This window comes from Bos javanicus, chromosome 20, assembly GCF_032452875.1.
Source record: "Bos javanicus breed banteng chromosome 20, ARS-OSU_banteng_1.0, whole genome shotgun sequence".
NCBI classification, from domain to species: Eukaryota; Metazoa; Chordata; class Mammalia; order Artiodactyla; family Bovidae; genus Bos; species Bos javanicus.
The window spans coordinates 2,605,537-2,633,379 of NC_083887.1; the positions used below are offsets into that span (position 1 = coordinate 2,605,537).

At 43.9% G+C, this 27,843-nt stretch overlaps 1 protein-coding gene across 2 annotated transcripts; it reads left to right on the forward strand.

Annotated features, from left to right (window-relative positions):
- On the forward strand, nt 1-26,579 carry GABRP (gamma-aminobutyric acid type A receptor subunit pi). 2 transcript variants are annotated; one of them, XR_009731703.1, is made up of 11 exons: nt 1-211; nt 5,533-5,629; nt 6,300-6,418; nt 10,767-10,834; nt 11,572-11,789; nt 13,436-13,518; nt 16,626-16,763; nt 17,224-17,376; nt 17,817-18,004; nt 24,683-25,038; nt 26,356-26,579. XR_009731703.1 is itself a non-coding variant. In XM_061393197.1 (10 exons), exons 1-10 carry the CDS (start codon nt 118-120, stop codon nt 24,983-24,985), a joined length of 1,461 nt encoding a protein of 486 aa, XP_061249181.1. In that variant the 5' UTR covers nt 2-117; the 3' UTR covers nt 24,986-26,579. The 2 variants fall into 2 exon arrangements, 1 of the variants encoding a protein (XP_061249181.1); XM_061393197.1 differs by having other exon boundaries at nt 2-211; nt 24,683-26,579.
- The last annotated feature ends 1,264 nt before the right edge of the window (nt 26,580-27,843 follow it).

Here is a 27,843-nt window from a genome sequence, read left to right on the forward strand (position 1 = left end):
GTGAGAGGCTCCACCCAGCCGTCTGCCGGCAGGTCCTGCAGCTTCCTCTTTCCCACAGAGAGAGCCACTCCATCAGAGAGTGGTTGTGTGTCTGCATCCCGGGGGTCAGGGCTGACGATGGGAAGAATCTCAGGGACCTGGAAGACTATGCCCTACTTGAAAGCCCAGCCTGAAGACCTGAAGGCCCGGTCCCAACGGAGTAAGGGAACCGGTAAGGAAGCTGCTGGCCCCTCTTTGCTTGGAGCGAGAAAAGGGCAGGCGAGCCAAGTCTAAGCCCGGCAGGGACCCGGGGAAGGGGGCTGGGGCCGGAATTTGCGGAGCACCTCCTTTGTACGAGGCCTCACCGTTGTCTTAAGAACTTTTCCTTTTATTAATACAGTGGAGGGAACTCAACTTCAGAGAGAAGTTAAGCAATCTCAGAGAAAGCACAGAAGCAAGATCAGAACACCTTTGGTCCGATCCTAGAGCCGCAGGTCTTCCTCTCTGTGTCACCACCCAGGACACACACTGGGCAAGTCCAGCTTCTGTGAGTTCTCAAGGTGGGCCTGTGGTGATGATGTCTCTCCTCATCTCAGCCTAACTCAGGTGCCACACCTGCTTTCCAACAAATGGTTCTGTCTATGCAGAAGTGACCGATGACAGGGGCACAGTGCCCATGGAGGGAGGAGGCTAACATGGCAAATTTCAGCTCAGTTCAGTTCAGTCGCTCAGTCGTGTCCGACTCTTTGCGACCCCATGAATCGCAGCACGCCAGGCCTCCCTGTCCATCACCAACTCCCGGAGTTCACCCAGACTCACGTCCATCGAGTCAGTGATGCCATCCAGCCATCTCATCCTCTGTCGTCCCCTTCTCCTCCTGCCCCCAATCCCTCCCAGCATCAGAGTCTTTTCCAATGAGTCAACTCTTCGCATGACAAATTTCAGTTCTCAGTATTTGTGTGATGGCGATTCTGGGAATGGGAGTGGAGACCAGCACATACTGGAATTACTTCTGCTTCATGGGGTCGCAAAGAGTCAGACATGGCTTAGCAATCAAACAACAACAACTGCTTCTCAGAGCCCATCTAGAAAAAGGTGGCCTCAGTCGCCTAGGTGACCCTGAGGTCCTGTGTCTGACACTGTCCTCCCCGAGGTGATGCCAACCTGAGTCCCCTCGGAGCGACACTACAGTCAGCTCACAGCCTGGGTATGTTAGAAAGAGCTTGAGCTTTGGATTCCTGTAGTCATGGTGGAGTCGCCAAAGTCCCCTGGAAGATGGAGAAGGTAGAGGAGAATGAAAGCAGGTGTTTGTTGAGTGCTTTCTATTCCCTTTTGTTAGATGAGAAAACCAATGCTCTGAGAGGTTAAACAACTCAGGGATGCCTGAATCCAAAGTTCAAGTTCTACCAGTGGAAGTTGGATCTTGGCAGAGATCCCCTCAGAGGAGGGTAAGAGTGCATAGGCTGCCCCTACTCAGGAGTGGATCTGAGTGCCTGAGTACCATGTTCCCTACAGACGCAGGAGGCTGGTGGTTCCAGCCAGAATCTGTGGCTGCAAGACAACCCTCTGGGCACCGCCCCCTGGTGGCTCAGTGCACAGCTCTGCCAAACGCCATTCCCCGAGTCTGTATCACAGCTGGTGGCCCAAACCTCCATTCAGGCAGTCAGGTACGCAAACTGCCACCTAAGGGTTGGTGCCTCTGCCACGTGGGACGAGGGCACCAGCTGCACTTGCCACTTAGGCCATGCTGTGAATACAGAACTCCATCCCAGAGATGGGTTTTGTGGAACCCAGTTTAGCTCCAGGACCTGAGGCCTCTCTTCCCAGATATAGCACATAAAAGAGGGGCTTGGAAGACCTGGGTTCAAATCACAGGCACTTTATGGCCATGTGACCTCAGTCAAAACCTTTCACTGATCTTAGAGTCAACTCCCGAAATTAACACCTACTGGGTCAGTTGGTGAGAATTAAATGAGATTAATCACCAAGAGTGGCACCTAGCAGGCATTTAGAGGGCTTTCTCCTTTTCTCCTTTCTTCCCTTATAAAATGAGACATTCTCAGCACTGTAACCAGAGCAAGCAGGTTGAGATGGGATCACCCATCCACGTCTAGCCTGGGTAAAGCTTCTCAGAGTATGAACTCTTTGGAGCAGATTCAAAGGCTCAGGGCCCAGACATTCTGTCTTCCTAACTTAGGGTTGACCACAGGAAACACATGATTCAGCTGGAGTCTTGGAGCTGAAGACTGGGTGTTTCCAACTTACTTGACTGAGGGTGGTACCTTATGAGAGAAGAAAGAGTTGAGACATATCCCAGATGAGAATGCAGCTAATTCAGGCCAGACTAGAAAGAAGTTGTCAGTGGTCATGGGTTATAGGGAGAGACTAAGTGCAGTAAGTAGCAGGGTGTCCGTAGACAAGACTCCACATCTGTCCCCACCATCTGGAGGGCCCCTGGCCTCCTTCATTCACCTGGCAAATGCACACACATCCTTCAGGAACCCGTGACCCTCTCTATGGCTTCCATCCTAGCACTGTGGCACGGTCCCCCATGGAGCTGGCCGCGCGCTTCCTTTGTGTTCCCTCCTTGAATCCCTTTGCCTCGGCCCCCGTCACAGGACAGTCACCGGGAACTCAGGTCTCCTTCACTGCTCACGCTCCTCTGTCCCCAGCAGACCGCAGCTCTTTGGGGGCCTCACATGAGTCTGATTCATAGGAGGATCCGCTAAGCCTTTGGAAAGTTGAATGAAGGGATAGAAGGCATGGGAGTGCTCCCTGGACCTTCTTAAACATGACTCTGGGATTAAGAGGAAGGACAAGCGTCGGGGAGATGCACTAAAGGGAGAAAGTGTGATTACGAACATTGGTAGATCGATAATGGTGATTTTATGGCTGGTATTGTTGGCGCACGAGCAGGAAAAGACTGAGGCAGGGAAATATGACAGAGTGCAGATTTATAGGAGTTTACACATGTGCAGAGATGTTCATTATTGGCTTTGTAACAGTAAAAGATTCAGAAATAACTTAGTAACCATATAGGACATGTGTTATATAAATGTTAGTACACTGCTGCTGCTGCAGCTGCTGCTAAGTCGCTTCAGTCGTGTCTGACTCTGTGCGATCCCATAGACGGCAGCCCATCAGGCTCCCCGTCCCTGGGATTCTCCAGGCAAGAACACTGGAGTGGATTGCCATGTCCTTCTCCAATGCATGAAAGTGAAAAGTGAAAGTGAAGTCGCTCAGTCGTATCCGACTCTTAGCGACTCCATGGACTGCAGCCTACCAGGCTCCTACATCCATGGGAGGAGCCATGGATGGAATCTTATGAAATATCTTGTTGCCATCACAAACAATGAGGCAGATCTATAGGAATGACATGGAAAGTTCCCACTGACATTGGGAAAGAGTATGTGTCATGGTACAGTGGTTAAAAGTACTTGTAGGTCAAATATACTTCAACTTTTTAAAGAAATATGAAAGTGAAATAACCATTAAAAAAAAAAAACATAAAATGCTAAAAAAAAATAGTGCTTGGCTCAGCTTGCCTGGATTCAGTTCTGTTCTTCACGTGCTATATAACCTTGGTATTTTCTTATCATCTCTAAGCCTCCATTTCTTCATCTGTAAAATGACAATGGTAGTAACTACCTCAAAAAGTTGTTGTGAGGATTGAAGAGGTTCTTGGCATAGTAAAAGCATGCATTCAATATTTAATAAAGATTTGCTTTTATTATTAAGTGAAAATGTATGTAGCAAAAACTGTATGCCATCATTCCAGTTTTGCTTTTAAATCTTTTTCTTCATGCAAAGATATATGTGTACATAAAAATATAGTGGATGTGTGCGTAAAGCAACCGTTAACAATTGTTATCTTGGATGTATGAGACTAGAGAAGTGAGGGAGGGATTTACACTATTTTTTTAAGAGTTAATTTTTTCAGAACTTTTAAGTTCACAGCAAAACTGAGCTCCATACACATACACAGCTTCCTCCACCATCAACATCTCCCACCCTAGTGGTACGTGTGTCAAATTGATACACCTACTTCAATACATCACTGAAATTTTCACATTTGACTGTATACATCTCTAGTTCATTTCCATTCCTAGAATAAACATGTGTTTGTTTTGTAAGTAATGTTAATTAATGGCTGATTTGCACCCTGAGCCCCAGAATGGCAAGACTCTAGAAAGTGACCTTGTTCACAGAGACTACCAAAGAGGTCAAATTTGGGACCTGAGCCCCGCCCCTGCCCTGAGGACCTCTGCTGCTGTCCCCAGAGTGACAGTTCGCAGGCTCGCCTGCCTGGGTACCTGCCTCTCCCAGAGACATCTGACAGCAGTCCCCAAACCGAGGAGGCCAGCCCCTAGGCCGTGCCTCCCCTGACAGTCTGCACGCACATGATGCTCACCCGCACCGGCTAAGCAGCTTCAAAGCACCAGGGAGCAGGTCCGGGGGTGGAGAGCAGTCCGTGACTGGGTCTTGAGGCTGCCAGCCCTGTCTGTGAAGCCTCTGACATTCACCAGCACAGAGACATTTCTGGGAGTGCTGTATTCTCATTGCAATACAGGGATAAACCTGCCCATCTCACAAGGCCATTGTGAGCACAGATGAGGAGAATCTATGGGAAAATACCTAACATGTTCCTTGGCCCATGGAGGTCCTCAGGGAGTTCTCATTTCCTGCTTAACAGGCCTAGACCCTCCGATATACAGCATGGTCAGAGGGGAGTATGTGGTTGGGATGTCCTTCCTGGAAAATCAGGACAAGGACAGGGTGAGCGCTGTCCTGGGCTCTCCACACATGCACCTCAGGACGCACCAGCTACATTTCTGCTCCGGAGAACTGCTCGCTAAACAAGTCCTCAGCCTTTATTTGAAATGTGATTCTCCAACGAAATTGAGTGAGTTGAAGCAATATGGCTGAATCTAGAGCCTGTCATACAGAGTGAAGTAAGTCAGAGAAAAACAAATATCATATATTAATGCATATATATGGAATCTAGAGGAATGGTACCGATAAAGCTATTTGCAGGGAGGGAATAGATGCACAGATGTAGAGAACAGACTTGTTGACACGGTGGTCGGGGAGGAGGAGAGGGCATGAGCTGAGAGAGTGGCACTGACGTATATTCACTATCGTGTGTAAAACAGATAGCTGATGGGAAGCTGCTGGGTAGCGCAGGGGGCTCAGTGTGGCGCTCCGTGATGACCTCGAGGGGTGGGGTGGGGGTGTGGTGGCAGGGAGACTCAGGAAGGAGGGGATATATGAATACATGTGGCTGATTCATGATGTTGTACAGCAGAAACTGACACCACACCGTGAAGGAATTATATTCCAGTTTTAAAAAGTGGAAAAAAAATGTGATCTTCCAAAATGAAGGCATTCCTGGATGACATGCAGGGAGGAGCTGCATGTGGGTGTGGGAAGAGGCTGCCCCCAACAGAGGTGGAGAAAATGCTGTACCTGACCCTCCAGGAGGGAAAAGCTGGGCTGGGTGGAGGTGCGCTCTGGGGGTCGGCTGCCTCCCACCTGCCCCATCTGCTTCCCCAGGTGGTTTCTTCTTCGGCCTCACGCTACACGTGCCGCTCCCCAGCATGAAGCGCAGTCTCCACCTGACCTTTGTGTGTCTGAGTCTCTTCTCTGCACGGTGAGCTCTGCCACCCACAGTGGCCTTGGTCTGAACTGCTCTGTGTTTTGCACTCGGTGGGAGGGGTGGCAGTCCTTTCTACTTACCGACGACAAGACAGATCCTAGTGCCTTCACCCCGCAGACGCACCAGGACGTACAGTGTCATGCCATGTTTTTCCGTCTGGAGAAGTCAAGCTTCCAAAATGGTCAGAGATGGATAAATCCCTTTTGTTTTGGGGTGAAGGTTTTGAGTGTTTCCAAATTACCACGACATTATGATACATGGCAAATGCATAATAAAGTGGGGTGAGATAGAGATATGTTTAATTCAGCAGCTGAAAATTGGAGGGTTCTCTTTGGAAGAGTCATTGCTGGTACATGAGCACATGCACACGTATGTGCGTGCTTGTGTGCTCAGTTGTGTCTGACTCTTTGCAACCCATGAATTTTCCAGGCAAGAATACTGGAGTGGGTTGCCTTTTCCTACTCCAGAGTCCTGACCCAGGGATCAAACCTGTGTCTCCTGCGTCTTTTGCATTGGCAAACAGATTCTTTACCACTGAGCCACTTGGAAGCCTATATAACCACACACATACATGCAAACACAAGCTCAAGTTTCAAGTTTGTGTGTGTGCATGTTGACCCGCACATCAGCACACATGTACACTGACACCTGTTTTCTTCTGCAGGATGTGCGTCCAGGGGAATCAGTTTAACATCGAGGTCAGCAGAAGCAACAAGCTGTCCCTGCCTGGCTTTGAGAATCTCACAGCAGGATATAACAAGTTTCTCAGGCCCAATTTTGGCGGTAGGTCATTCTTTTTGCCCAGGACATCAATTTGAAAGGAACAGGACCAGAGATAATATGCAGATAAGGGTTTTGGGAGACTGTAGTTGACTGCTTTTTCTGATCTAACAGATTGGCAGTGATACAAACAGCTGCCAGTTATTTTTCATGCTGCTTGGGAGAAAGCAGTTTCTCTGGTCTCTCCACCTGCAGGATACAGAAATCCTTCTCCCCAGGGAGGACTAGAGCTTCCTCACTACCCCATACCTGCTCTCTGCCTTCTACCTGCACTTCTGGTATCATTACTCGAGAAACCCACTATGTCTCACCAGGACTGTTCCACCTGTTCTTCATGCCTCAGCCTGCCACCTCAAGACTAACCCTCTACTCTGCCATTCGGATGACCCACCTGGGCCCTTTGCTGCTCAGAATACTTCCTGCTCCCCAGTATCTCCAGCCTAGAGTCCAGAGCCCTTTGCGCGGCACACTCGGCACTTCCCAGCCCCACCTCTATCTGTCTGTCAACCTCATCTCCCCAGCTTCTCCCCGCTATGCCCTTATACAAATGTGCCCCCAGACCTCCTTGGCCTCTCTGGTCTCCATGGTTTTTGCTCAGACTGTTTATCTGCCAAGAAGAGGTTGTTCCAATTTGACTCCTGGTAAAATGCCAGTTTTCCTTCATGTCTCAGATCAAAGGCTTCCTCTTCTGAGCAGCCCACACAGATTCCTCCAGGCCTCATGCCCTTTCTTCACACTCTATTTTGAACATACTTGTAGATCATAGCTGTCACCGGGTGCTACTGTCACTGGCTTTATGTCTGTCTCGGCTCTAGGCTGAAATCCCTTGCAGAAATCCTGCTTTATTTATTTCACTAGCCCCAGTGGTATCTCAGTGCTCAGCAGGTAGCAAGTTGTCAATTAATATATCTTGAAAAATGAGGCAAGGATGGAAAGAATGAGGCCACCACCTACCTCCTTCTCACAGGGTCTCAGCCTCTCTGTTTGTAAAATGCAAGACTGAACAAGGTGGTTACTAATGTCTTGTTACCTTGAGTAGTAGAAAGAGCCTTGGAGTTGAATAAACCTGAGTTTGGCTCCTGGCTCAACTGCTGGGCAAGCATCTTAGCTTTCTGTAACTAGGGGGCATATCATCTACCTCACAAGGAAGAGTGAATGAAGTGTTTAAATATATCATCAGGATGCCATCTATTTTAATCCCTTTGCCTTCCTGCTCCTCCCTTCAGTTGATATTAATAAAATTCTCAGGTCAGATCTAGGATTAGTGGGTTAGTCCAGGTCCTCTGAGGAGCAGACAATGAGAGGGGATTATCCTTGCAAGATATTTATTGGGGCCATATCTATGACAAAATATGGGGCAGGAAAAGGAGGAAGCTGGAAAGTTGAAGGGGAAAAGGGAGGGAGGGAAGAAAGGCTAGTGGAGGTGCCTTAGACCACAGTGCAGTTCTAAGCGTGTTCAGAAAGTCCACCACGGAGTCCTTGAGCAGAAGTTCCCATCACAGGAGTCTCCCATCTCTGTGCCTCCCAGGAGCAGGCCTGCCTTAGTATTCCTAACACGTTCAGGCCCCAGTGGGATGCAGCCCATGGGAAGTGTGGCCTCTGAACAAGTGTGGTGAAAGGTTTCAGAGCACAGCAGCTGGGGCCACCCATACCCCTTCAGGTGGAGATCTGAGAGACCCAGCTGCTTATTTGGATTTGAAGTCCTTAAGTTAAGGGACCTTGGGGGGCTTCCACCTCCCCTAGTTTTCCCAGGACCAACTGAATGCTAATGATAAGCCTGGGAGTGTGCACATCTAGTTAGATTTGCTGAACAACTTCTCTGCCTCCCAAATGCCAAACAACTGGGCCAGAACACTGCCCTTCTTGTTGCTGGCTCGTGGACCAACAGGGTGCAGAGTCCCTGGGTAACATACCATTCTGAGCCTGAGGTGGCCCTCAGGGACATGAGACGCACACCCCCCTGGGGTGGGATGGGGCAAGGGGTCCTCAGTCAAAAAGAGGGGAAGGCACACCCCCCACCCCTTGTCATGAGCCTTTGGCACTCTGCCTCCTAACAGAACCTACATGTATGAGGCAGTCTCCAGGCCCACGGAGGGGCTGTAGTTCTCTGGAGTAACGTCTGTCCACCCAGGTCTAGGACCCTGAGGTCCCTGAGTGACCAGACCTCCGTAGGGCTTTTCAGGGACTGAGCTTGGCAGCACGGGTCTGCAAGCCTCTGCCCAGGACCTGGCCTTGACCTGTTTCCTAGGAGAAAGCTGCCCTCTGGTGGTACTGCTCACTTTTCTAACTCACAGGGAAGAAAGAACAAACTCTGGTCCATAAAGCAGCCAACTGAGGAAAAGCCGGGACTAGACTACCTAGAAACAAACTAAACGTACAAGCCCACAGTGAGCCTGAGGCGCTTGTACATCTTCGGTTCTCCATGTTCCTCGGGGTGGCAACCAGCGCTGACCCACGCCTGCCGTGTGCCGAGCTCTTACAATCGATCCCATGACCTTCCCAACCCCACCCTGATGACCGACATTAGTAGCTCTATTTTAAAGATGAGAAACTGTAAAACAGAGAGGTTTAGCAGTTTGTTCAAGGTCACACTGCTGGGATGTGGCCACTCTGACCCTAAGCTTCTCTTCTTGATGCAACACCTTGCTGCCATGAGGGTCAGAGAGCCACTTAGCACCTTAACTCCTTCAGCACCTTCCAGGGTCTGCCCTGAAAGATCTACCCCTTTCCTACCAAGTATTCAGTTAATTATTTTTAATTGCACTGGCTTTAAAACTCCAATTCCAAGTTCTTACCTATACCCTGCAGCTTGATTTCCTTCAATTAATAATTAGGCTGCTCTCTGATTTCTCCCAGTTTGATGTGGTGAAGCATTTTGAATTCCTTCTCTAGTTAATGTGTTGTCACAGTTCCCTGAGGCACCCCCAGTTATTATCCCAAGTAAATGCTTTCCACCTATTAACCTGATGAGGAAGGTTGTTTCTTTTCCAGAATTAGCTAACATCATGGAAGAGAGGGGTTAGGGAAGGGAAATGATATTTACCAAGTGCATGGTATGACATGATAGAAACCATGCTGGGGGCTCTGTACACATAATTATTTCTGAGCACCTTCTGTATGTCTAGCTAGGCAACCATTCGTGCATATTCCAGCTCGTCACCTGCAAAGAAGCTACTACACACCTTCTCTCATTTAACCTTTTCCATGACCCTCTGATGTCATTAGCATTATTCAAACCTGCAGGTGAGAAAGCTGCAGTTCTGAAAGGTCTGCTAACTTCCCAGATCAAAACTCACATCTTCCTGACTCCTGGACTTTTGTTCCACATCTCTAGTCTCAGGGAGAGTAAATATTCCTGGCCTGGCCACTGAGAATGGTGGCTCCCATTCTTCTTCACTTCTTCTTACTTCACTTGAGAGGTAAGACAGGCACCCTCAGAAGTCAGGCCCATCCGCCCAGACTCCAGGATTGAGGCCCAGCATCTGTACACCAGACCAAATGGGGATGGTTCTGCAATTGTAAATAGTTTAAGGTGCCTGGAGAGCACAGGAAGAGGAGAAAGATGTCAGGAGGTGAGTGGAAGCTCAACCATGAGCAGTCTTGAATGCCATCTGGTGGTAAATTTACTTGGTTGAGGGAGGGAGATATATTTGTGTACAAGTTCCCAAATCTCTATTACATTTTGAAATAAATGGGTCCCTCACAAGCACCATAGGAAAAAGTCCTCCAAGTAAGAAGTAGCAGATACCATTCCATTCCTTCAAATAAACACTAATGACTCTAGTGTGGTCTCGCTTCCGCGTGTTTAGCTAAGTGTATACATGTGCGTTGCTTTTTCATACAAAAGAGAGACACACCCTGTATGGACATTTCTCCTGCGAGGGGGAGGATAGAAATTAATCTTTTATTTATAAGCTTCTAAAGTGTTTAAAATTTTGCAATAGATCACTGTTACTTTTGAAATTTTCCAAGATATATGTATTTCTTATGTGCATATTTGCCAAGTTGCTTCAATTGTGTCTGACGCTTTGAGACCTTATCTGATTCTTTGCAACCCCTTGGACTGTAGCCCACCAGGCTCCTCTGTCGATGGGATTTTCCAGACAAGAATACTGGAATGGGTTGCCTTTCCCCTCTCCAGGGGATCTTCCTGAGCCAGGTATCGAACCTGCATCTCTTGCATCTCTTGCATTGCAGATTCGTTACCACTAGCACCACCTGGGAAGCCCATATATTTCTTATATATTTTTTATTAATTATTAATGTATATAACTATATTTCTTAACTGTGCTAATGTTACCGAATCTGTTTATATTTCTATTAAGGCTTTCTGTTTTTTCTCCATTCTTAGGAGAACCTGTTCAGATAGCACTGACTCTGGACATTGCAAGTATTTCCAGTATTTCAGAGAGTAATATGGTAAGTGTGCTTCCCTCGCCTTCCACCCATTGAGCCCCTTCCCTGTGTTTTATGAGGAAGCCCATTCTAGCTATGCAAAACAGAACAGAGACTTATTGGAATGGCAGGAACTGGAGACCTATCCTGAAACTCAAGACAGTGGAAGATGCTTGTAAAACAAATCTTCTGAGTATCAGAGGAAAAGTGGATTCAAAGGCTGGGAGTGGGGGGGATGAGGGAGTGGGTGTGCTGGGTGAGGGATAAGAATGGGGAAAAATAAAATGCAGGGAGGAAGCCTAAATATCACATGGTTCCTCACAGAGCAGGAGACAAGCTGATGAAAACCAATAATCATGTAACTTCTTCCAACCATCTTCTCACTTAAGAGAACACATTTTAGGCAAGGTGACACTACAGGCAGTTTGCCATGAGAGTCCGCTGTAGACCCCAGGTAAACTAGGCAACCTTGAAAAACTTACTGTGGCCTTTGTGATCAAGGGATAGTAAGTTAAGGCCCTGAACATACTCCTATGCGGCTCCCTTTGGGCAGTGGGTGTTGTTATCTGGAATAAATATGGTGCTTTGTTCTCATATAGCTGCAGGCCACCACCTCGAGGCAAGCTTCGTTCACCCCTGTCTACTGTGGCATGTGCTCTTGATCTCAGTGGCGGTGGGGAGGGAAGTAAGATGGGACCCTTTTCCTTGCACTTTCTGAGCTTTCTCCTTCCGTCCACTTCCTCTCCCCGGATGCCCCTCAGGACTACACAGCCACCATATACCTCAGACAGCGCTGGACGGACCAGCGGCTGGTGTTCGAAGGCAACAAGAGCTTCACTCTGGATGCACGCCTAGTGGAATTCCTCTGGGTGCCAGACACCTACATCGTGGAGTCCAAGAAGTCCTTCCTCCATGAAGTCACTGTGGGGAACAGACTTATCCGCCTCTTCTCCAATGGCACAGTCCTGTATGCCCTCAGGTAACTGGGCACCTGTGACCTCAGGGTTGGAGGGGAAAGAGTGGGGAGGAAAGGCAAAGGATGTTCTGACCAGTCTTCAGTAACCACCTCCCCTTCTCGTGGGCCTGCCTTCTTAGGTCCTTGTCCACAGAGCAGAAGGGCCCTTTCTCAGTCCAGTTTGGCTCAACAAGTCTCTACTGAGAATGTGTGCTCCGTGCCAGCCCTGTGCTGGATGCTGAGGCCATGGGGCTGAATCAGATGTTGTCCTGACACAGACACATAAGCAAAGGAAGTCAGGGCACTGGGGGCCTGAGGCGGGAGTGGGACAGTGGTTTGGGGTGATGTTAGAGGAGGTTTTCGCAGGACTCTAAGCTGAGTCTTAAAGAGTAAAAGGAAGTTAGCTAGGAAGAGGGAAGGGGAACAGGAAGCGCAGACAGAGAGGTGATACAAAGAACTTCCTTTTCCTGGGCACAGCAGGGCAGTTGGTGGCCACAGAATACATCTCTACTTAGGTGAACTGTTCTCGTACAGATAGAAAAATCAAAGTACAGTCCTCCAAAGCCTCACCACCTGTAGTCATGGGTTCTGCTTTGCCCCTTCTTCAAATCCCCGAGGCCAAAACTTTCTTCCACCCTTCACAACTTCATCAAGCTGTTGTTTGGCAGCAACAGGAAGGATGCCCCTAAGGTGCTCCCTGGGGCAGCCTACAGGCAGAGGACTCACCACTGCCTCTGCCAGGGTTAGACAATGACTGCAAGCCAAACGCTGCTAGAGGCCTTCAGTAGAAGGCTAGGGACCATGGACAGAGGAGCCTGGGGGGCTACAGTCCACGGGGTCGCAGAGTCGGACACGACTGAGCGACTTCAGACATGCACACACAGGGACCAAATATTCATGAAAGTGAAAGTGAAAGTCGCTCAGTTGTGTTCAACCCCATGGTCTATACAGTCTATGGAATTCTCCAGGCCAGAATACTGGAGTGTGTAGCTTTTCCCTTCTCGAGGGGATCTTCCCAACCCAGGGATCAAACTCAGATCTCCCACGTTGCAGGCGGATTCTTTACCAGCTGAGCCACAGAGGTCAGCCCAAACCTCAACACCTCTTTCGAGAAGTCCAATAGACCTCTCCCTTGACCCTAACTCCAATTAATACTAAGGTGCCCCTTCCTTGCGTTCCCACAGCATGTGTGAGTGTGCATGTGCGTGTGTGTGTTTGTCTCTCTGTATTATTGCACATAACAGTGCAAGTACAAGGATAACAAATAATGGACGATGGTTAATAGCCTGGCTCCAGAGTCAGACAGATTTAGGGCAAGTCCCTGCTCTCTGACCTTAGGCAAGTTTTTGACTCTCAGAGCCCAGAATAAACTGGATGCAGAAGGATCTCAAAAAAGCCAATGAATGATTCTGTTTTGTGATATTGTTGCAAGTTTGTCTCTGAATTGCCAACATTCTAACTTTCTGCACTCTGGACTCTGGCTTTAACCAAGTCTCTCAAGTATTGCTTAGTGCAGAAAAACTCAGGACCTCTGTGAATGTGGGCACCAAGTCACACATTCACTCTAAGAGTCAAGGTGAAAGTTCTCTTGGAGTGGCCCTTAAGAGGGAGGGTATACTTTTTATAGCATCCTTATAACACTCTCTACGAACCCATTTTTCCTTTCTTAGAATCACAACAACTGTTGCATGTAACATGGACCTGTCTAAATACCCCATGGACACACAGACATGCAAGTTGCAACTAGAGAGCTGTGAGTATATGTCATGTGGGCCCCTTAGATGAGTTTCTGGGGTGACTTAGATCTGTGTATGTGTGAGGAGTGTCCTATTCATAGTAGACTTTCTCTCCTTGATGTTGATGACAATGGGTTCATCCCTTCTGGGTGTATGTCCAGAGAGATTTAGAGACTTTAAAAAATAAACCTTTCAACATTATGTCTTTGGGAGAGGACCCCTGTGCATTGGCACCAAGTATTTCCACCTACAACTAGACAGGACAGCAAAGCAAACAGGAGTCAATAGGACTAGGAAGGAGTCTCAGAAACTACTAAGTCATGGAAGCCAGGAAGAGCACAGCAGAAGAACTGGCAGATATACAAAACAATCATCGACCTTTATTGCAAGACTGCTTTAAACTTCTAAAATAAATTATTTGATACACATAAAGCTTAATAGCATAGTGCCAGTAAGTGGACATCCAAACTGCATCCTGGGGATTTGCTTATGATGAAGAATGAGGATTTACTCTAACTTGATGGGTGTCAGATGAATTCCTGGCAGTCTGAGTGATCTTGTGGTTCCTTTGTAAACCACTCCGAAATGCCTACCATGGGGAGGTGGCACCTGTGATACAAGTCCTAGGGAAAAAATGCCACAGACAATGATTATTAAGGCGTCAAGGCATGGCTTGCACAAGGAGGAAAAACTGTAGTCAAGCTCTGGAAACCCCTGGGTGCTTCTTACATGAGGACACTAGTGGCCAACATCTGAGAAACAGAACCATTATGAGACAGCGGTCATTTTTCAGAGGTAGACATTTAATTAAAGACTCGGGCAGGCAGATTAATTACCTTATTGATTAAATGCATGAAAAACCTTCTTGAAGCAATGCAGCTGTTTGGGGGCAGACTAAAACTTGAGGTTAACAAAAAGAGAGCTCATTTTCAGCCCCATGTACAGAGAGCAATTGCCCTCCATGGGTGGCTGTGCTCATCTCAAATCTCAGGAGTGAGATTCTCCTGGAAACTCCAGCACTCTGCTTGCACAAATATTGTCCCCAGTGAGCAGAGGAAGCTTTCCCTGACTCTGGGTTCAGAAACCTCACCAAGGGCTTTTTCCTGAATGCTATCCCTAGAAAAGAATTGATACCATGCCACAATTGCCCATATCCACTCAGGGAAAGAGCAATGAGAAGGTAATGATTGTGAGCATTTACCAGTCACTTTTCCCACAAAGGTCCATATAGTCACAGCTATGGTTTTTCCAGTAGTCATGTACAGATGAGAGTTGGACTATAAAAATGCTGAGTGCTGAAAAACTGATGCTTTCAAATTGTGGTGCTGGAGAAGACTCTTGAGAGTCGCTTGGACATCAAGGAGATCAAACCAGTCAATCCTAAAGGAAATCAGCCCTGAATATTCATCAGAAGGACTAATGCTGAAGCTGAAGCTTCAATATTTTGGCCACCTGATGCGACGAGCCAACTCACTGGAAAAGACTCTGATGCTGGGTGAGGGCAGGAGGAGAAGGGGGCGACAGAGGATGAGATGGTTGGATGGCATCACCAACTCAATGGACATGAGTTTGAGCAAACTCCAGGAGATGGTGGGCAGGGAAGCCTGGCGTGCTGCAGTCCCTGGGGTCACAAAGAGTAGAACACAACTTAGTGACTGGACAACAACCCCACCATCAGTTATGAAAGCAAAGTATCTAAGTAGAGGCTTGTATAACTTACTTTTTTAGATACTTTTTCCCTTTGGGATTCCAGACAAAATGATACAAGCACTACAAGTTGCTCTGACTTGTTTCCACCTTTCAGCTGTTATGAACGACAGTGCTGTGAACATTTCTGTACAAGTCCTTTTATGGACATGATTTGATTTCTCTTGGACGGATACTTAGGAGTAAAACGCCGGGTCAAATTTATGTTTAATTTTTCAAGAAACTGTCAAATCGTTTTCCAAAGTGGTTGCACCATTTTACATTTCCACCAGCAACACTCTCACCATCTATTACTGTCTATCTTTTTCATTACAGCCATTCTGGTGGATGTGAAGTGGTATCTTACTGTGGTCTTGATTTGTGTTTCCCTTAAGACTAATGATTTTGAGAATCTTTTTATGTGCTTAATAACCACTCATCTGTCTTCTCAAAGGTATCATCTGAGGATTAAATGAGATGATAATGTTGTAAAGCACTTAGAAAGGTAATTGATTACTAAGCGATAGATATTATCATCATCATCCATGGGCTTTGGTATTAAACTTTCTTGAGGTCCAGTACAGGTTTGTTTCTCATTTGCTTTGCTGTCCTGAGAAAGTTATGCAGTCTCTCTGAATCTGATCATTCTCATGTATAAAAGGGACAAAGCATTACAGTTCCTCAATTCTAAGGCACAGCATGTATCGAATAGGAACACTGCAGAAAAAATGTAGGCTCTAAGCTCTACTTAATATATAACAACTGTGAGATCCATTTCAATTTCATAAAATGTAAAAAAAAAAGTTTTAAATAATGAAGAAGTATATAGCTCTACTTTGCAAGCTTGTGAGAATCTTAGAGACATAATATGTAAAGGACTTAATGTAAATGTTTAATAAAAGGTAGCTATTATTACTATCACCAACTATATTAGTAAAACTGCTTTGAGGTTTATCAAATACTTATGTTTGTAGACATCAACAAAGTGGATGGCTGAAAGTTTTTTGGGGTTCTTTTTTTGTTGTATTATGCCAATATGAAAATATGAACAGGCCAAATGTCCCTGAGAACCCCCTCCAAATTAGACTGTCCTGAAAGGCAATAGCTACTATAGATCTTTGTGAGTTCACAGATACGTGTTCAAAAATATCATTTAAATAGTGATAGAGGCCGTTTCTAGTTACTCATCATCTACTAGGTGTATACAATGCTTAGCGCAGGACTGGTTCTCACTGACGGTGAAAGGCCCCAGCAGGTCGTCTCATTCTGGGCACACACTGTAACTACGCTTGAGAAATCACGCCGGGCTTTGCGTGGGATCGTCCCTGGACTTACACCATCAAGACAGAGCTTCTGTTGTCTCTGCCTCACAGTGTTTTCCAGACCAGTCCAATCTGCCACCTTCTTGCACTGATCAGGGCACTCTTTCACTCGGCAGGGGGCTACGATGGGAATGACGTAGAGTTCAGCTGGCTGAGAGGGAACGACTCTGTGCGGGGATTGGAGAACCTGCGGCTTGCTCAGTACACCATACAACAATATTTCACCTCAGTTACCAGATCACAGCAGGAAACAGGTAACTCATAGGACAATCTGCACAAGGGCAATGTAGCCTAGTTGTATTCTGAGTCAGAAATATCACGTCTTTTTCACTTGGCCCCTTCTGGGCCCAAGAACCCCTCTGTGATATGCCAAGCGTTTGGGCTTGGCACTTCTACCTGCTTCACACCCACTACTGAAGTGGTCCCAGGGGCTCACAGTCTAGTGAAGCAGGTGTCCTGGAAACCAGCAGTGATGCTGCAGGAACACTGTGACAGAGTAAGGCATGAGAGGCTCGCGGGTGGGGGCATCAGCACCCCCGTAAACGCCATACTATACAACCACAATTTCTTTCATTGAAACTATAATGACAGTTCATTGTTAACTATGTTTTGGTGAACAATGGATGGTTTGAGGCAAATACAGCGAAGTTAAACATCCCACAGGGAATGCCAGTTGAGTAGGGTTGATCTCTTATCCCGTGTTCACCCTATCAGGAAATTACACACGACTGGTCTTGCAATTTGAGCTTCAGAGGAACGTCCTATATTTCATTTTGGAAACCTATGTTCCTTCCACTTTCCTGGTGGTGTTATCCTGGGTCTCGTTTTGGATCTCCCTTGATTCAGTTCCTGCAAGAACCTGCATTGGTAAGTAGTTCCAATGGGAGATTTCTAAGAACTGGCTTATTAGGTCTTATTTTTTTTAACTTTCTGCCATTCTTTTATTTGATATTCACAGGACAGTTCTAGGAGCTGATTTCTTGAGAGATAAAGAGAGACCACGTTAGGAATAGTGTATTTTTAAACTTTGTTTTACAGTGACAGATAAGGAAGAATGGTTATTTTGTTTACTGAACACCTCCCTCCAGTGAGAAGACGGAAATATTTAGAAAGTCGTATCACTCATACCTGTACAAGATGGGCAAATCAACTCTTTTCCAGAAGCCCACAGCCTTTTCAGAATGAGCTCTGCCCCATTTCTGAGTCCTGTCCCCATGCTGCCAGCTCTTGAGTGGAGACAGTTTGCCAGGTGGAGAAGGCAGGTGCACTGACCACTGTCGTGGGTACATTGCTCACTTTTTCCCCAGGAGTGACCACCGTATTGTCAATGACCACACTGATGATTGGGTCCCGTACTTCTCTCCCGAACACCAACTGCTTCATAAAGGCCATCGATGTGTACCTGGGAATATGCTTTAGCTTCGTGTTTGGGGCCCTCCTGGAATATGCAGTTGCCCACTACAGCTCCTTACAGCAGATGGCAGCCAAAGATCGGGTAAGAATTTGAGGACTCTGTATAATTCATCACCTGTGCCATATACTGGTCTGTCGAGAAAACCAGGACCTGGTTCCTGACCCCCAGGGATTCACTTTGCACCAGTGATTCTCATCTTGTTCAATTGTGGGAATCTGACAGTCATGACGCCTTTTTAACAAGACTACTCTTTTTGCCAATGAGATATTAATATGCTTAATTTTCTCACAGAAAATAACTGTTATCTGTAATGCAACATAAAATCACAACCACGAGAACAAGCATCCATGAAAAACCTAGGATCAAATCAAACATGATCAGCTGCTTATAAATTCCAGATTAATATGTATTTACTATTTATTCTTTTGTTGCCTTCTTGTTTTCTTAAATTATACAAGCAATGGTTTACAGAAAAATGTATGGAAAAATTAAACTGTGGCAAACTTCATGATTAGCGTATTTTTCTGCTAACAGGGAGAGACTCATTATCTGGCTTAGCAGTGAAACACCATGGTTCATCTCTCAGAATAATAATAATGATTATTATCAATTGAGCATGTATATGCCAGACATAGTCACAAGCTCTTTGCCAATATTATGTCATTTAAAATGCTCATGGTCATCATGTCATGGTCATGTGCTCAGTCATGTTCGAGTCTTTGTGGGCCCATGGACTCTAGCCCACCAGGCTCCTCTGCCCGTGGGATTCTCTAGACAAGGACATTGAAGTGGGGTGCCATTTTCCACTCCAGGGGATCTTCCCAACCCAGGGGTCGAGCCCACATCTCCTGCATTGGCAGGCGGATTCTTTACCATCTTGTAGACACCTGTTAAAAGTGCTCATAACAACTCAGTAAGGCTATCCCTATTTTTACAGTTTAGAGTTCTCAGTATGGGAAGATAAGTAATTTATTCAAGAGGACAAAGACAGGAAAAGGCAGAGCTGAGATTTGAACCTAAATCTGCTTGGCTCCAAAGTCTGACACATCTGTTATTCCCACTTGCAGTGGGCAATGGACCATGCCCTTAACTATTATTCTCTGCACCCTCATGGAACCCTGGAATTTTTTGGAAGCCCAGTTTGATAGACATGGCCATACAAAGCTCCTGCTAACAGGCAAAAAAAAAAAATAGGGATCCAATGCAGAAGAGCTGCCCACCTTCAGCAAAGGGCCGGGATGTACAAGGTTTAATGGGGAGAAAAGGAGGATTCAGAATAGCCCAGAGATCCAGTTGACTTTTCTCTTGTGCTTGACTATCGTAAACAATGTTTCACACAGTCATAGTACTCAAGTACTAAAGGCAAATGATCATATGTGCCAGCCAAAGAATATTCATTTATTTTACTCCCTGTAGGCTTTCTTTTTTAAAAAATTATTTTTTTAATTAGATTTATTTTTTAAATTGAAGTAGAGTTGATTTACAATGTTATATGAGTTTCAGGTGTACAGCATAATGATTATTTTTATATATACTACTCCATTAAAGTTATGACAAAACAATGGCTGCTATTGCCTGTTCTATACAATTCACCCTTGCTGCTTATATATTTTATACATAGTAGTTGAAATCATGCAATCCCATACCCCTGTCTTGCCCCTTGTCTTTTCTCTTTCCCTCCCATAATCACTAGCTTGTTTTCTCTATCTGTGAGTCTGTTTCTCTTTTGCTAGTTGTATTCATTTATTTTTTTTCACGTATAAGTGATATCACAGAGCCTTTGTCCCTCTGACTTATCTCACTGAGCATAATGCTCTCTAGAGCCATCCACATTACTGCAAATGACAAAATTTCATTCATATTTATGGTTGGCTAATATTTCATTATATATATGTGTATCTCACATATTCTTTATCCGTTGGTCAGTTGAGCTACACTTGGATTGCTTCCATATCTTGGCTATTGTAAACGGTGCATCTCTGAACAGTGGAGTGCATGTATCTTTTTGAATTAGTACTTTCATTTTTATCTGGATATATACCCAGGAGTGCAACTGCTAGATCTTATGGTAATTCTATTTTCAGTGTCTTGATGAACCTCCTTATTGTTTTGCATAGTTACTGCACCAACTTACATTCCCAACAGTGTACAAGGATCCCCTTTTCTCCACGTCCTAACCAATATTCATTTGTAGACTCTTCGATGGTAGCCATTCTGACAGATGCAAAGTGATGTCTTATTGTTTTGATCTTCATTTTTCTAATAATTAGATATGTCAAGTATCACTTGCCTGTTAGTCATTCTGTATGTCTTCTTTGGAAAAATGTCTCTTCGGGTCCTCTGGCCATGTTTTTGATAGTGTTGTTTTTTTGATATTCAGCTGTATGACCTGTTTATATATTTTGGATATTAACCTCTTGCTGTTCATGTCATTCGCAAATATTATGTCCCATTCAGTAAGTTGTCGCTTCATTTTATTAATGGTTTCCTTAGCTGTGCAAAACTTTTAAGTTTAATTAAGCCCCATTTGTTTAATTTTTGCTTTTGTTTCTTTTTGTCTTGTGAGACTGATCCAAAAAAATATTGCTATGATTTATGTCAGAGTATTCTCCCTACGTTCTCTTCTAGGAGTCTTAGGGTTTCAGCTCTTACATTTAGATCTTTAATCCATTTTGAGTTCATTTTTGTATAAAATTAAATTTTATACAAAATTTAAAATTTAATTTAATTTTAAATTTTAAATTAATTAAAATTTTTCTAATTTGATTCTTGTAAACGTAGCTGTCCAGTCTTCCCAGCACTACTTATTGAGGTAACTCTTTTCTCCATTATATGTTCTCATCTCCTTTGTCATAGATTAACTGACTGTGAAGTGGATTTATTCTTGGGCTCTCTACTCTGTTGTGCTGAGCTGTATGTCTGTTCTGTGCCAGTACCATGCTGTTTTGATTACTGTATGTTTCCATCTTTGTTTTGTGTTATAGATTTTGTTTGATGTCTGTTTTGTTTGATATGAGTATTGCTACCCTGGCTTTTTTATCATTTCTGTCTGCATGAAATATCTTCTTCCATCCCCTCACTTGCAGTCTTTGCATGCATTAAACTTTTTTGTAGGCAGCATATAGGTGGGTCTTGTTTTTTAATTCTATCACTCACCCTGTCTTTTGTTTGAAGCATTTAGTCTATTGACATTTAAAGTAATTATTCCCTTCCATCCAGGCTTCCACATAACATTGAGCAGTGTTCCCTGTGCTCAACAGTAGACTTTTGGCGGTTATCCATTTTAAATATAGCAGTGTATCTAGGAGGGAGCTCAATGAATTGGGAAGAATGGATACATGTGTATGTATGGCTGAGTCCCTTTGCTGTACCCAAAACTATCACAACATTGTTAATCGGCTATACTCCAATACCAAATAAAAAGTTTAATAAAAAATAAAATAACTACCGACAGTCATGTACCTACTGCCGTGTTATTACTCATTTTCTAGTTTTGTTTTTTTTTTTTTTGGTTCTTCTCAGTTCATTTCCTTTTTTGTTTCTTTTCTTATGGTTGAAGATTTTGTTTAATAACATTCTTACGTTCCTTTCTTTTTCATTTTTGTGTATCTCTTGTAGGTTTTTGACTTGTGGTGTCTACTTATTTTAAACTGGTAGTAATTTAAGATCAAACGCATTGTGAAGGAGCTGCATTTTTTACTCCCTTCTCCTACACTTTGCGTTTTTGATGTCATAGTTTACATCTCATGTGTCCTTCAACTGTTTTTTGCAGTTATAGTTGTTTTCACAATTTTTTTGTCTTTTAATCTTCACACTGGCTTAATTAAGTGGTTGAGCCTCAGTTCTTACTGTACGTTTGCCTTTCCTAGTAAAGGGATTAGGATTATCCCTTTCCTATAGATTCTTTCTTCTTTTCCACTTAGAGAAAATCCTTTAACATTTCTTCTAGGGTAAGTTTACTATTGATGAATTGTCTTAGTTTTTCCTTGTCTGAGAAGTTCTTTATCTCTTCTTCAATTCTAGATGATAATCTAGAATAACCTGGGTTGCAGGTTTTACCCTTTAGAGCATTGAATGTCACACTCTTCTGGCCTGCAAAGTTTCTGCAGAAAAATCAGCTGACAGATTTATGTGGGATCCCTTGTATATGATTCTGTATTTTTCTCTTGTTGCCTTTAGAATTCTCTCTTTATCGTTAACGCTTGGCATTTTAGTTATGTCTTAGTATGAATGTGTTTGAGTTCATCTTGCTTGGGACCCTCTGTGTTTCCTGTACCTAGATATTTGGTCCTTGTTTGGGTTTGGGAAGTTTTTAGTCATAATTTCATCAAATACATTTTCTATCCCCTTCTCTTTCTGGGACCCCTATAATGTGAACATTGATACACTTGATATTATCTCAGAGTTGTTCTCATTTTTTTTTTTTACTTGTTTTTCTTTTTGCTGTTCTAATCAGGTGGTTTCTATTATTCTATCTTCCAGATCATTTATGTGTTCTTCTGTATCATTTAGTCTGCTTCATTCCTTCTAGTGAGTTTTACTTCAGTATTAAATTCTTCACTTCTTTTCTTTTGGCCACACTGTGCGGTTTGTGGGATCTTATTCCCTGACCAGGGGTTGAACTCAGGCTTTCGACAGTGAAAGTGTGGAGTCCTAACCATGGATATCAGGGAATCCCTAAGATTGGGTCTTTTTAAAAATATTTTTTAGTTCCTTGTTAAAATTCTCACCATGTTCATCTATTCTTTTCCCTAATTCAGTTAACATTATTAATAATAATGTTTTGAATTCTTTATCAGATATTGTTTATTTCTGTTTCATTATTTTTTCAGGGGATTTCTTTTGCTCTTTCAACTGAGATCAGTTTCTTTGACTTTTCATTTTGCTTAAATTTCTCTGCCTCTACGAGTTTAGGTGAAGCAGCTGCCTATTGCGGTCTTGCATAGGCCTTATGTGGGTATGTCCCTACACAGAGTGCTTTTGCTGGGAAAGCTGAACTTGGTGTGGAAGCTAGTCATGTCTTTCCTCAGCATGTGCTGGCAGCTGTCACCTTGGTGGAAGGTGGGACTGCAGATGGAGGGGCTAGAGCTAGAGCCTGGTGTGCGGTGTGACTTCCTTTCTGCCCGGTGACCCTCCTCACCCTGTTAGGGTGGGATCTGACCCCAAGTTGCTGGAGCAGAAGCCCTGAGGATTGAGCTCATGCTGGCTCTATCCCTTTTAAATGTATGCTTTTCCCTCTCCCAGCCCCAGGGAGGTGCTGAAGGAAGGGAGGCCTACAGGCTGGGTAGGCTGCAGAGAGAGGTCCACGTTCTCTCTGATGTACTATCTGGGCAGGTACCAGCAATTGTTGCCCTTGCTCTGCTCGGGTGCAACCTCGGGTCCAGGTCCTCTTTTCGTTCGTAGCTGATCACTCCTCCGGCCTCTGCCACCCCAGCCCTGCTGTGAAGTCGCACTGCAGGGCAAGCAGGACCCATGTAGACTCTCTGTGTGGACTGGGGGCAGTGAGCTACTGTGTATCAGCCATTGTCAGAGGCCTGGGCTGCTTCTGATGTGCTGCTGGAGTAAGAGTCAACAACGGCTGCCACCACCCCACCCAGGCTCTGCCCTGGGATCAGGCTGCCTCTGCGTTCCACAGCTGAGCTTTCTTTCCAGTCCACGTGCTGTGTTGTTCCAGCTATGGCGGAGAATGGCAACTCCATGGGATTGCAGGAACCATCATTATTTCTGTTTGTGTGGCAAAAACCTTAAGACACTGCTGATTTCTACTAACTTCCATAATCAGTTATTCCCTTCTCCCTGGAATAAAATGAAATCGTCAAATACCTACTAAATGCTTTACGTAATTTACACCATTTAATCTTCCCATCACTCTCAAGAGGTAGGTATTAATGTCATCAACATTTTGCAGGCAAGGAAATTGAGTTCTAAAGGAATTGGGGTGACTAAAATGTCACAATAGTGAAATACAGAATGGGATCTGAACCCAGGTCAGTATCTTCAAAACCTGAGCAATTAACATTTAGCACCCTAGAGAAAGAAATGGCAACCCACTCCAGTATTCTTGACTGGGAAATTCTGTGGACAAAGGAGGCTGATGGGCTACAGTCCTTGGGGTCACAAAGAGTTGGACACAACTGAGCACACACATACACACACACACTCGGCTCTGCACATCTAGAATGGGCAATGGTTATTCTCCCCATTATACAAGCTGATGGCTTAAAGACAGGTGCCTATAAGCAGGATATCAGGACTGCCACGTCTTGCTTACCAGACAATGAAAACCGGTGACAAGTTCAAGTTTGTCTTCTGAGATAAGTTGGGCAGGATTGTTGATTATTTCACAATTCAAAACCCTAGTAATGTTGATCGATATTCCAAACTACTATTTCCTTTGATTTGTATGGTAAGCAAGGCACTCAGTACTGCTCTGTCTTAAACCTAATTATTCAATATTAAGACCTCTAAGTATGTGAATTGATGTTGCTTAGTCACTCAGTCATGTCTGATTCTTTGCAACCACATGAACTATAGCCCTCCAGGTTACTCTGCATGGGATTTTCCAGGTAAGAATACTGGAATGGGTTGCCATTTCCATCTCTAGGAGATCTTCCTGACCCAGGGATCGAACCCACCTCTCCTGCATTGGCAGGTGTATTCTTTACCGTTAAGCCACCAGGGAAGCCCCACGTATATAAATACCCACTTACTTACTTTGCTAAGTCATCTGTCACACTAACCACCGTGTTTATGAACTAGGGGAAAGCAAAGGAAGTGGAAGAAGTCAACATTACTAACATCATCAACAGCTCCATCTCCAGCTTTAAACGGAAGATCAGTTTTGCCAGCATTGAAATTTCCGGAGATAACGTTGACTACAGCGACCTGACAATGAAAACCAGTGACAAGGTCAAGTTTGTCTTCCGAGATAAGTTGGGCAGGATTGTTGATTATTTCACAATTCAAAACCCGAGTAATGTTGATCGATATTCCAAACTCCTATTTCCTTTGATTTTTATGCTAGCCAATGTATTTTACTGGGCATACTATATGTATTTTTGAGAAGATGTTGAACTGTTTGCAAGCCAAAGATCATCAATAAGCAACGTAATAAGGTAAACGATATTCTAAGCCAAGTGTGCACCCCAACTAATGGTGCCGCGAGTGACTAAAATAACATTTGAGCGTTTCCCCTCAAAGAATGGCTCACCCAACCATTATTTAAGCTGTGTACAAGTCCCAGCACCATGTCTTTTAATAGAAATATCTACCCATTTATTTTTTATTTTTACGAAAGACATCCCTATGGAGCCCAAGATTACAAGCCTAACAGGACTGGCTTCTCATTGGCTCCCTGGTCTTCATTTAACTCATACAAAAGAGGAAAAGGGAAACTATTATGTGTATTGAGTCGAGTGGCAGAGGTTGTTTCTAAATTAATCACACATGCTATTTACTAAATCTCTACAGTGCTTAAAAAATACATTGTTGCTTAGTTGGGGAGTAACAGTTTCTAGTTTTTGGTTTTGATTAAAATGAAATGTGGGCTTAAGTAAATTAACTGAAAGTCAGTGCAGTAAATACCAAGATGAGTTTTTAATATAGTGTCTATTGCCACAGCAGAACTGTCCACATATTCCAATAAGTCCTACCATTGAAAATCAAATATAAGTGAAGAAAAATTTAGTGGACCAATAATCTCAAACATAAATCTCTTCTTTTATAAGATATAATGGATTCCCCAAACTGGGAGAGCTCTGGGGCTTCATTCCCCCATTTGACATGTCTTATCATTTTACTATTATATGCAAGCCTATCCTAAACAATACTGAAGCCGTTTCCCCACATCATGGGAAAAATGGAGGAACTTTTAAAACACTTATTCTAAGAGTCTTTATACAGACTATTGTCATGAAGCCTTGCAGAATCAAGTCCAATTCTATCTGCTGCTTCAACACTGAGCAACAGTTTGCCAGCAGCAGATCCCCTGCGTCCTTCCATGAGGAGCTTTTATCCCTATGCTCTAATGACAAGGAAGGATGCTTATTATAATAGATAATGAGCTGCATCACCCAGAAACAAGTGGCTTATCACAAGTGGCACCTGATCTTTCTAGCTGGACTACTTTGAGTGGTTTATCCTGCCTCAGTAGGAGAATTTTGATCCTGGGTCCAGAGCTTTCTGAGTCAGTAGCTTGTTACAGAACAAGGTGCTGCAGGTGAGCTATCTTTTCCCAGCCCAGCCACTCTCACCCTAACAAAAGAAACACCTTATGTGCATCCCTGCCTCCTGGCCTCGCTCAGCCGAGGGTACCATAAATGGTAATTTGTGGGTGTGCCATGATAAAGGCCCAATCTTTTAAAAGAATCTTGCCATCTTTAATTCTTTAGCTTCCTTTGCTAATAAATGTATCCTTTAACTTTTCCTTTCAGAAATAAACTATGGCTTTGGAAGATCATCTCTCTCCTATCCCTGTACCACAGGCTCTCATTCTTTCCCCCTTTATGATACTGCTAACAATTCCGTTTCTGTGGGTTTGATCAACTGAGGTTTTTAAGCAAAATGTTTCTGATGGGAATGGAAGAATTAAAGAGGTGGATGCAACTGTATGGTTCAATAATATTTGTGATTCTTTTAAATAAAGATTGAAAGGAAATATCTGTTTTGAAACTCCAGTCAAGCACTATATTTTTTAAAAAGGTATAAAGATGTGAAACTGTGAAATAAATATATCATATCAGCTACATACCAAGTCAAGTGGTCATCTATAGAACATGTTTAAGATCCCATTTTGAAAAGTTGTTCATCATAATACAAACTCAGTGGACTCACACTCTTCCATCCTCATATTCCCTTCATCCTAGACCATACACATATATATTCACACACACACCCCCCTCTACTATTTCCTACTGAGGAGGGTAGACACTCGTGAAATCGTCAGTGTCATTCTTTGACACCACTGTACCACTGTTAACTTGCTTTGCAGTTAAACAGCTAGGCCTGGTGATGTTGAAAGACCTACTTCTCAAAAAATGTCCTAGATTCCCTTCCACATCTTCTCCATTAATTTTAAATTCTCTTTTGTTTTTGTTGAATGATATTTTTATAGTTTGAGAATATACTTTGGGGAAAAAAATTCTTGGATTTTTGTGTCACAGTGAAACTTATGTAGGTTGCAATATTAGAGCTGTCAGTAAAAACACTCCAAATATTCTAAGTCTGTTCCATGTATCATACCTACCCAGATCAGTCCCCAACCTGCTTTATCCAAAGCATTTATTTCTTGGGTAAAAATAGCAAGACTAATCCCATCAATTATTTTGATATTGAGAATATCAATGTTTAATATCAATATTCTCAATACAGGGAGGAAGATATGTATACATAGATGTAGATATATTCAGTAACAAGCAGGTTAATTTCAAATGAAAGGAAGAAATGGAGAAATGAGCATAGCAAAAAAGAGCTAGATACTACAAGACCACAAGCTGAAAATAAGTGGGCAATGCAGAGGAGTACCATTAGGGAAAAAAATACAGTTTGGGTTTCCAGTCACAGGAAAGTATAGTGATAATCTGTAGTTAGGGGAAGTTGGGCCTCCAGGACCAGCTGTGGTCTTTCCTCAGCGCCATGCATTACTCTTACGCACACAGCTCTTCTCAGCTACGTGCTCATAGTTAATTCTGATCAGTTAGTAATGTGTTTACTGCCAAAGATCCTCGCTTCTTAATACACATTTTAAAAATTGAGTCTTAGCAGAAATTATACCCCATTATACAGTCAATATAATTTGTGTGTTTTACTAATGAATTTAAAGAAGGAAAAAACATCTGACTACGTATCTTATGTTTTAAAAATAATTTTTAAAATATATAATATACATCTTTTTTGAATTTTTGTAGAGAATTTATATATGT